Source organism: Eutrigla gurnardus, assembly GCF_963514095.1.
Source record: "Eutrigla gurnardus genome assembly, chromosome: 6".
Classification (NCBI taxonomy): domain Eukaryota; kingdom Metazoa; phylum Chordata; class Actinopteri; order Perciformes; family Triglidae; genus Eutrigla; species Eutrigla gurnardus.
Window position 1 is genome coordinate 31,076,438 of NC_139920.1, and position 11,030 is coordinate 31,087,467.

Below are 11,030 nucleotides of genomic sequence, written 5' to 3' on the forward strand. Positions count from 1 at the left end.
TACCGTCAGCTATCTATGTCATCTTAATATCTATATGCACCGTGTTGCTGTGGCTTTATCTGTGATCTGGTGTGACTTTTTACCTTTTCATATCAACGGTTTTGTAGGTATAAATGCAGCAGTTCTAACATTCAGACCAAGCATTTCAATGCTAGATCAACATTCTATTATAAAAAACATTACATTTGGATTGGAGTAACAAGAGAGTCGCATACTCTTCTGTCTCTGAGCTCTTCCAGCGAGGACGAGAGGGAGTTTACCTACAACAAGACATGCAAGTATTATGAAATTGTTCCATTATTTTTGACGGTTTGTTATGCACAGAGATGGCAAATCTTATTCTGCGTGACATATTCAGCGTGCTCTCAGAGCGCTTTGGGAGATGATCGGCTGTCGTCGGTGCCCTTAGCGGTTGATGTGTCCATTGGTGTGTGATGCAATCATTGTAGGACACACGTTGTGTAGAGTGAAACTGTCAAATGTACTTCAAAAGTAAATCTATTCTTATTTCTATATAGATATGAAGACAGGTTTGCCAGCGTGTGAGAATGCTGCAGGTAAAGGAGGGTACATGTGTGTTTAATTGAGGCAGAACTCTTATATATATTTCTAATGGAATAACCGGCTGATTGTTTTATGGTGCTGAAGATGAATCTGTGCAGTCGCAGACAGGAAGGAAGCAGATCCTCTCCACCAAAGCCACCTGGGCAGACACACAACTCCCCACGGGGACGCTGTCTTGTCCTTTTGTAGACATCTCTGCTGCAGATTACAGCTCCCACTGGGAGACGAGGGCAGGGACACAGCGGTCCACGACCCGGCAGACCTCCGAGGAGCTGCTCGCTCTCTCTCTCTCTCGCTCTCTCTCTCTCTCTCTCTCTCTCTCTCGTCAGACCCGATTCAACTAAGGAATAGTCTTAGAGGATTAGATGACCATAGCAAGCTGTCCCCATCGGAGAAAAAACCCAAACGTTCATATATGATTATTATTACGACCCATGTTTACATTTGTTTTTAGGCGGCGACCTCTAGTGGCTGTAGTAATTGTGAAGGGATCAATAGAGAAGGGCACGTGACATTATATAAAGAGCTACAAAATCCACATAGGGAAGAGGTGGATGGGTCAAACAAACACAGGACTTTCACAAAGGAGACTGCTGTACGTATCGTGTGAAATCGTGTAGAAATATTTCTCTTCTCTCTAAATTAATATATTTTACGTTAATATATAATACTAACTGCTGCATGATTTCCCCGGGCGAGCAGCTGTACTAAAGAAGGTAAAGACCCAATGGTCTTGGTAGTATTTTTGGTATAAAGCTGAAAAATCACCTTTTTACTGCCTTTGCTGCCTGGAGGTGGTCTCGGCTGTCAGTGGCACCTCAGCAAACATTCACACAAACAACTCCTGCAGTTTGTTATTTAATAAACAAGATCTGTCCACATCTTGTGTTTCCAAGCCAGACTCGCTCCAGTGGAGTTTCAGTGCGAGCGCACACACACACACACACACACACACACACACACACACACACACACTGGTTCTTTGTAACGGGACTGCCAGTCGGTGTGCGGATGCTTTGAGGCCATGGAGGAATGCTGAGAGGAACCAGCACCGAGCTGTCTGCAGCTCTCCCCACGCCGCTAACTCACACTGACTACTCGCTGCCACACCGACAGAAGCACACGGCGACAGAAAAGTCCTCTAGAAACATGCTGCGTTCAAGTTTAACAGCTAACGTGCACACAGCTGCACGCACGAGTCACGCCATCTTAGCCTCAAATGTCAGATTCATTAAAATACCTTAAATGAACTGCATGCATGCAGTAATATTCATTCTTTCTTCTAGTTATTCTGTTGTAAATAAGGATACAAACAAGCTCTATAAAGTCTATTCCATCTCTTCTCCATTTCTTCCCTTTTGTAACTTCTACCTTTGTTCTTCTTCCAAGTTATGATTCACACATAAAAAGAGCGTTGTTTTTTTGTTTCCTGCTTCACAGGACATGATATTTTTTGGAGCTTCGCGACAGTAGGCCCAGATCAGAAGCAAATCTGCTGTCCCAACACTACGTTGGCTCGGCGATGGCGAATCGGCACCGAGTGTGCGCTGTTCAGAGAGGAAGCCGATGCATCACACGTCTCAGAGCAGGCTAAATGTCGACACGCTTGGGAGTGTGTCGGGGAGCGGCAGCGTCGGCTGTACTCTTTATAGCTGGTGGTTCCTGCCAGCTGGAGTCCAGACATTCTCATCAGGGATTCAATATGATGATTGCAGCATAATTAGAGCAACCACCTTAAGACTAATGAAAACTTGAACTTTCTAAATCTGCCTGTACACACAAAGTAATCCATAGAATAAGAGTGTAGATTTTATAGTTACTATGAATCATGAAGGCAAAATGATTGTGACTATCAGACACACCAGGCCAGGAGCGGCTGAACGTCTTTAACAATCGGTGGTTTACCACACATCCAAATATGGATTTTAGCGGTTTAATTGACTATTTGAAAGTGAAGCCACATTGGAATCATTTGAAAAGTGCATTTCTTTTATGGGATCTTATTAAAAGAAAGCTAGCTCGTCTCATGGCAGCAGCCCCGTACGTCCTTCAGGCTGAATTCTACAAAAGACCTTTTCTGACTTAAGTATCTCCCATAAAAATCCCAGCTCCTTTTGCTTTTTCTGAGTTTAGTGACATTTTCTTTTATCCCTACTTCAATACGTTCTGACTTTGCTCGCCCCTGCTGCGAGAAATCATTCACCAGTGTTCATAGGTCAGGGCTAATGGAAAACTACCTCTTAGCCTTCCGTTTGTGTCGAGTGTACGATCGTCTCAAGTGAGGAAGAAAGTGCTTTTTGCCCCCTTCCCTTCTACATCACATTCAAACTGTAAATGTGGCATGAAACCTTTCATCAGAGTTAATGACATTTCTTTCATTATTAAGAATTTAAGAGGTATTAGGACAAGGACAAGGGAATTAACAGGGTTTGCAAACATTTTCTGATTGCTGATTCTGTCCTCTCATGACCGCACTCAGCGCTGAAGTCAAATCACATTCAAGGCTGGAATCAATGGCAGGTACCGCTGTTGGAGGAATACATTATGCTACAAGTAGAGTGGATGGTTGAGTGTGGTGATCAACGTGAATAAGTTCAGGTTAAAAAAAAGGAAGCAGAAGGAGAGATCAATGACCATTCGGTAAGCCCCTCCCTAGAACGGCCACTGTCCAATCCTGCGTTAGCAACCGTAACTAGCTACGGGAGGAACAATGCCGAAACGGTGTTTACGGTAGACTTCCCTTTGGAAATATCTTCCAGAAATGTGCTATTATTTGCCTTGGAATGTCCATCACATTTGACATGCTGTGTGCGAAAGCTTGACAGGCGTAGCAACAGTAGCCAAGGGGGGCGGGACTTAGCGAAGGGTCAATATTTTTTGGTCACCACATGCAAAACTATTCCCTTTATGGGTGTTTTCTTGCTTTTGCCCTTTCCATTGTCACTTTGGTTTGCAGGAGTTTAACTGACTTGGTGTTGTGCTGTGATGATTAAGTGTTCCTTTCATTTGTTTCAGTGTATATAATCCACCTATAGCTCATTTTAAATTGAAGATTATCACAGATGATATTGCAATTTGAGGTGACAACCGCCACGATTTGGGAGCAGATTATTTCCAAAAGGCAGAGCTGCCAGGTGGTGAAGGGAGACCCCCAGACTTCCAGCACAGCAGAGAGAGAGCGGCTCCCGTGACAGACAGTTCAAATATCTGTGAAGTTGTTTGAGTGCATCCCGTAGGCTCGTCCATCCTGTCAGTCGCTGACCGGAGTATCAATCCTCTCTCCATCTCTCTGATTCTGCTCTTTCTGAAAGGCTGTTTCACTGACAGTCGCCCGCTCACTCACAGACCGGGACGGAGTTGCCGTCCTGCAGACACTAAACCCACATTTTGATGTTTGTGCTGTGAACCCTGTTTCGATCACACACACTGATGAGATGAGATTAGATGAATATTCATCAAACAGGAGGATGTTAAATTAAACAGAAGTGGACGATCTGATTAATACTCTGTGTCTCGTTCCTTTCCCCCTGCAGTGCTCTGCAGAGCCCCACCCACTGTGGAGAACGCCTTCCTGATTGGTCGGAAGCGCTCCCACTATGACATACACTCCGTGGCGCGCTACCAGTGCGCCGACGGCTTCCTGCAGCGCCACGTGCCCACGGCTAAGTGTCGCGCCAACGGCAAGTGGGACCGGCCTAAAATCATCTGCATTAAGTGTAAGTTTTTCTTAACAGCAGAGCGGAAGACAACAAGACTTAAAGCATGATTTCCATTTGTTAGGTCATTTTCACATTTCCATTTTGCTTATTTTTAGCGTAGGTCCCTGAGACGAGCCTCCTACATTAGCTGCCCTCGGGAGCTGCTGTCACCATGTGCATTCAGCCTCTCCATCCCTGCTCTCATTATTAATAATTGCAAGCAAAAAAGATTACTGTGGTTGCAGACTGAATGAAACCCCCGGGGCTTACTTAGACGTGGTAGGGTCTTCTTTGAAGTGCTTTATGCTTGAAGGTTTTTTTTCTTTCCTCCCAGACTTTTAAAAACTATTTTATTTTTTGTAACCCATTGACCATTTATTTAATACAAAGGATTTGTATTTAAAACAAAAAATGTTCAAACAGAACAAAATGTGACCTTTACATGAGCGTTGTGCATAAAGACAGAAGAGAAATATTAGCAGCGCAGCAACTATTATCATATTTATTCTCCAAGTTTTTAAATTGTGAGACGGGTCTCTGTGCGGAGCTCCAGGCTTTGGACCCAGTTGGACCCCCTCCGACCCTGAGCTCGGAGTAAGAAGTGACATCAGAAATCAGGATGCAGATATGATAGCATTAGTTTGAATAAGCCACACCAGCTTCACCAATCATATCAAGGTAAACAACGAGACCTAATTATTTTAGGCTGCCAATAACTTGCATAGCTATGCTAATGTTGTTAGCAAACTGTTATCATGAACTGAAATGATTACATTATCCTTTTATGCATAGATTTCCTGGTTTTGTAACGTTAGTATGAACACAGGTGACACAACATTAGCTTAGCTTCCCCATAAGGTTAGTCGGCTACACTATGCTAGGCTAGGCTACAAGTTATTTAGCCTCACGTAACTTTATGAATGACAGTTATACGGGAATATTCATGTAAGTTTGTTTACCTTGGTGTTATGGTGGAGGTCATGTCATGAACGTGATAAAATGCATTAAATATATAGGAAAGTGTCCACGGGCAACATACTGAAGCAGGAAGGCTAGCAAGGTGCTAAACAAATGCAGGTCCGTTTAATATTTGGGTCCCGAAGGCGGGACACTATTAGACGCTGCCTTTATTGTAGTGGAGGTTATCATCTAAAATGAACTGTAACTCTTTTACGATGTAACTTTCACACAGGACTGATCTCCCTTTGAACCTTAAAGTAAAAGTGTCTGAAGTGCCTCGTCGTCCATTTTGACGTGTGTTTGTTAGCTGCATGTAGAAAGGCACCCAGGAAGTGGCTTCCTCCAGTCCACTGGATGTGAGATCAAACAGATGCCTCAGTGTGGGGCAAACAGCGAAACTTCGACAGAGAACATGTGGTTTTGACCTTCCTGCTTTTTGAACTCGCCTCTCACCTGGTTTCAGCCTCCCCTCCGACCGCCTGATGCTTGTCAGTGATTCATCTCCCTCTTACATCACTTTTCTGTTTCCGACTGACTTGTCGAATAAGGTCGGCCGCCCCTTTCTCTTACCTCACACTCTCTCCTTCTGTTCCGCTTTGTTTGCTCCTTCAGCCCGACGAGCCCACCGCTACCGGCGCCACCACCACAAGGGCAGGAGGGAGCGCAGGAAGCACAAGAGGCACGGCCACAGAGAGGGAGGGCACCACGGAGGAGGGGGAGAGCCGGGCCACAGCCACGCTCACGTCTGAACCCCCCCAAAAAATAACCACCAACCCCACTTTCCCTTCCCCCCTCTGCTGCCGACTGCGGTTTGCCCATCTCTCCCCGTCGCCCCTTCCTCTCGCCCCGTTTCCCCTTCACACCGTCGAGCTGAAAACTCTCTGCCCAAGCAACCCCCCTCCCCCGCCCCGCCCTTAGCTCCACCGCCGGCCCTCCGAGTCAGCCTGTATCATCGAGGCCTGCGAAGGCGTCACCGGGACAACACCGAATCCCGTTGTACTCGACTGTCTCCTCACCGATAACTTGACCCAGTTCCTCTCCCTCCGAGCTCAACGATGACCTGAAACACTGGCCTTTTTGGAAAAATACAACAACAACAAAAACCCTTTGAGATCTGCGCCGAACATTCTTCGGAGAGAGAGAAGCGGTTTAGTGCAAACTATAAATAGGGATGACATCTCGGAGAAAGCAGTATGAAAATCAGACGAGTCAAGAAGACGTCCGCGTAGTTGACTTGAGCCTTTTGTCTGTTGAACCCTTATTTTTTACAAATACTAGTATTTCTTGACTCTGCTGCTTTTTGGTTTGCTCTTTGTAAGACACTGTACTCGACTTGTTCTGAAAAAAGGTTTCATTGATTTTTTTCCTTTGAATCGGAGGCAGTGGTAATTGAATTCTTTGATTGTTAGCGTTTGTATCTTCTTGTCGGTGTGAAACAGTTACTTTTATATCAGATGCTTAAACCCCCCCAGAGGAAAAATGGAGAACACGTCGTGTCGCAAATTCAGTTTCCGTCACATCACGTTACGCATCTGTCGCCTTTTTCACGAGCTATCTCAATCAGACATTCATCCCTGACATTTCTTTGGAGGGTTTAAGCGGATCATTTCGCGACAGCTCGTCTCAGCGAGGCCACGTCTCGCTTTGACTTTTCTTAAAGTTTGTGTCGCTGCAAGGATGTGTGCTGGGAATTAATGAAGGCGATGCAGCGGAGGGCAAAGTTCCTCAGCAACAGAATTTTAAATCTTTTGTCTGATGAGGAGAAATTATGCTGCCAGCCGAACTACAGAGGGAGAGAGAGGGAGAGAGAGAGACACGGAGCAGGTTATCTAGTGGTTCGCAACCTTTTTTCAATAATACACATACACAATATTTTTTCAAGTACTTCTTGACCGCTGCAACAATATTTTTGGTGGGGAAAAAGGCCTTTATAAAGAGGTAGAGTGCAGTCAGTCAGTGGGTGTCTGATTCCTCAATAACAACCTGAAAAACACTTACATTTTTACATGTACCTGCTGGTGATTTGTCGGCTCTGATGTAACGTTCTTTTTCACTTAGTTCTCCGTGTTTTCAGCATGTATTGCTGCCAAATTTCTACCATGAATTTCAACCACGTAATTCATCTGTTATTCAATATTGACTTCCCGGTCACACTGAACCGATGGAATCGTGAGCTGGACTGCGTTTATTGTCTGATTTTAATATCCACCCTCCCATCGGGTCCACCGGCTACTTGCTAACGGTCGCCGTCTGTTTTTGATGATCATTACATAGTTTCTGAAAACAACTGCTTGCCGTGGCTGATGAGAGCAGTGGGAAAAACCTTAAAAAATAAAACAATAAGCTGAAAGAGGCTAAAACGCTACGTCAAGCTGAGAGAAACTGCAACTTTTAAACATGTGATGGATTTGTAAATATAAAAAATGTACAGCCCTCTAAACCAGGAAGGTTTGGGGCAACAGGCCTAATGCCGATGACTGATGATGACTCATATGTCGTGTGTTTGTTGACGACGGCGGAGGTCCCAGAGGAAAAGCGATGAGAGGGTCAGCGGAGATTAAGGCTTCCTGTTTTCTGGGGCAGACTGAGGCTCACAGCTGCTCACACCTGCGTTCAGCTCCCGTGTCCTGCTTTAAAGATCGGGATCCAGGCGCAGAGAACAAGTGATTTGCTTTCTTTTCCTTTCCCTTTTTACAGCCCCTTTTAAAAATGGTGTTTTTTAAAGACAGCACTTGAGGTTGAGCTTCTGGGATTACGTCCCAAATACTGACTCCAGCACTTTGATTCTTTTTATGTTTCTACCTCTCATTTTTAGTGCTTTTTAGTTTATCTTCACTGTCGTTTTATAATAATAATAAAATAAAGAAATAGCGGAGGATCTAAATTCAAGTTCAACCAGCTCTTATAAAAAAAAAAGACCACTAAAGCAGGATGGGGGTTACATAAAGTCAGATAAGTAAGCACTTTAATCCTCTGTCTTTGTTTGTGTCTCACCTTGGCAATGACAGCACTCCTCCGCACGGAGAACAACAGTGATCCTGCACCTCCGTATCAGTTTAATTAATCTACCGCATGCCTAATTAACTAGTTGCATTATCTGCAGAGCAGCAGAGCTGTGATGAAAAGGGAAGGTTTAGGTCGATGGACGGAAGGTGGAAGGTTTTGGGTGACGGACAGGAGACCGTCACGGCCGTTGTGTTTCAGATGTCTGGCTGCAAACACACTCCTCTTTTTCAGTCGGGGAAATGTAATTCCTTGTTTGAACTCTACCTTCATTGGTTAAAAAAACATCTCCTTCCGCTCTTCTGGTGAACTAGTAGCCCATTTGCACGTTTGCTATCGCTGAATATGATAGATTTACTTTGATCAGAACACCAATGAGACAATAATTAGCTAGATAACTAGCCAGCAGAAGACATGCTTCATTCACACATTGAAAAGCAACACCTTTTACGTTAACTAATGTAGCATGAAAGCATTGTGGAATCAGCAAGGTAGCTAGCTAACTAGCCAGCCGCTTACTCAGTAAACTTTAGCAACTGTGCTCTGTAAGTTAAATGACATACTGACGAGTCGTTGAGGTAACCCATTTATCTGACTTTGCTGATTTTGAGGCCGACCACAAAACGCACAGATTTATGTTAAACCTCTTTCCTGCATTTCCCACTTGTATTGTTCTGTTTTTCACTGACGTTTAATAGCTGCCTATGTGTGTGTGTGTGTGTGTGTGTGTGTGTGTGTGTGTGTGTCGTCTCTGAAAGGGGGACAGCTTGCTTTTTTGGCCCATCCTCTGGGATGGCTGACTCTTCGCTGTCTCGCACTTCTTTTTCTGAAGGTGCCAAACTTTCCCAAAGCGACACAAACACGTTCACACAAACGCATTTAGAAGTAAAATCATGCATAAAACCAGACTTTTTTCATCATTTTTAAAACACACTGAACCCTGGCACTCAGAAGTGTCTGCGCCTCTTTGCTTTTGACTTCCCCATTTCATCTCCTCGGCTCTCTCTTGCCCTCATCGGTCTTTCTAGTGGGAAGGCAGGCAGATAGACAGGTACCAAGCCTTGTAATCGTCAGCCTTAATCGTGCAGGTGAGTGATGCAATGGGGGTCGCTGCCAGCTGTATCTCGAAATGACAGAAATGACACAAACCAGGCAGAAGAAATTGACTTCGGTTGGCGCTTGTGTCTCAAAGGCAATGACAGATTGTTGTAGCCGACACACTCCCACTCCGGACTTGTCGGATATACAGCACCTAATTATGTTGGGCAACAATGATACTTGGTTAGGTTTAGGAAAGGATCCTGGTTTGGGTTCAAATGTGTGTTATGTAAAAATACTGCACTGTTTGTGTAACTGGAATAAGTAGAGTATAGAAGTTATGTAACAAAAGCACGCTAACATAAGTCGGCTTGGTTTCACAGGGTACCTGAACAGCAGTCTCCTGGGTGAAAGTCCTGTGTTTGTTTGACCCATCCAAAAGATGTAGACTTTCTTGCATTTTATAATGATGGGTTTAAAACCTGGGGCATCCTAAAGGAGGCCTCGTGCGTGGGTATCAGACGCCGACAAGTTGCTACATCCATGATATCATGCTAACAGACTTAGGCTGAAGCTGCATGTCTCAGCAGTTGGTGGTAAGACGTGGAGATAAAGAATTTAGTGCCAGATGAGCAGGTACTCTGTGTGTACATGCAAAGCAAAGAGAGCATCTCCGTTTCCCTACATGTCCTGTGACGGCGGTCACCGGCTGTTTACCTGATGCATTCAGACGAAGCGCTCCTCGGCAATGACAACCTGATAAGAGCGGCGGAGACTGTTGTCCCCAGTCACACACAGACAGACTATTGATCTCACGATTAGGCCGTCTGTCTTGGCTTCCTATTAAGTCTGTCGATGACATTGACAGTATAATGACCGCTGGATTTTGTCTAAATGACACAGAAGACAGACTGTCATAGCTCACTTCCTTCTCATGAGACTTTCCGAGTTTTCCAGCTGTGGACTTCTCTTCTTCACGGTTCGACGTCCAATGAACAGGTACAATCCCGACTGGTGTTTGCAAGACTTTTGCGTCTGATATTGACTTGAGACGATTTATCAGTATCCCAAAAAAACTGTTTTATTCTGTTGGGATGGATGAATGAAAAGAGCAGAAATCACTGACAAACATTCGTTCTCCTCTCTGATGTAAATATTCTGAGGTTTTTCTTTTGTTTTAAATCCATTTAGACTCTGGGTGTGTTTGTTGCTTAGCCTCTCTGGACCATGTTCATACAGCATAAGTGGATCCAAAAAACTCATCTCTCTCTTCCTCATTCCTGCACACATGCTTTTAAACTGCTTCATCAAAAACGAATAGAGACGCCTCCGGTCAGAACACACTCTGCGTGAGAGCCCGAAGCACAGCGATACTTTACCCTGAAGAGAAAACATCACGCTGGTTTCCCCGCGCGACAGTTTGTAACTACAGCTGTGTGAATGTGGTCCACAAGTATTTATCCATATTTATAGATGTATGTTCTTATGAATTCCAGTCCTGTCATTGTATTATATTCTTTACAAGACAAATGATCATTAAAGGAAACCCTTGTTTGGATCTGTTAACTGTCTTGGAGTGATTATTTGTGTTCATTGATTCTAAATGATGCTGATAGCATACGGTTGTTGTTTTATTTTATTTTATTTTGGTACAAAGATGAGACAATGGTTGCAACATGCATAGCTGATTGCCACAGTAACTTTTTATGCTACACACAGGGGGCGCCAAAGTTATTAATTCAATTATTGATTAAATGCATTATTAAT

General features: G+C 44.2%; 1 protein-coding gene across 1 annotated transcript in view; it reads left to right on the forward strand.

The window, feature by feature from the left end:
- Nucleotides 1-10,825, forward strand: part of ncanb (neurocan b) — a 99,534-nt gene extending 88,709 nt beyond the window's left edge. The window contains exons 14-15 of the mRNA XM_084010701.1: nucleotides 4,098-4,280; nucleotides 5,835-10,825. Coding sequence (XP_083866827.1) covers nucleotides 4,098-4,280; nucleotides 5,835-5,971 — 320 coding nt within the window. The 3' untranslated portion in view covers nucleotides 5,972-10,825. The remainder of the gene's footprint in view (nucleotides 1-4,097; nucleotides 4,281-5,834) is intronic.
- The last annotated feature ends 205 nt before the right edge of the window (nucleotides 10,826-11,030 follow it).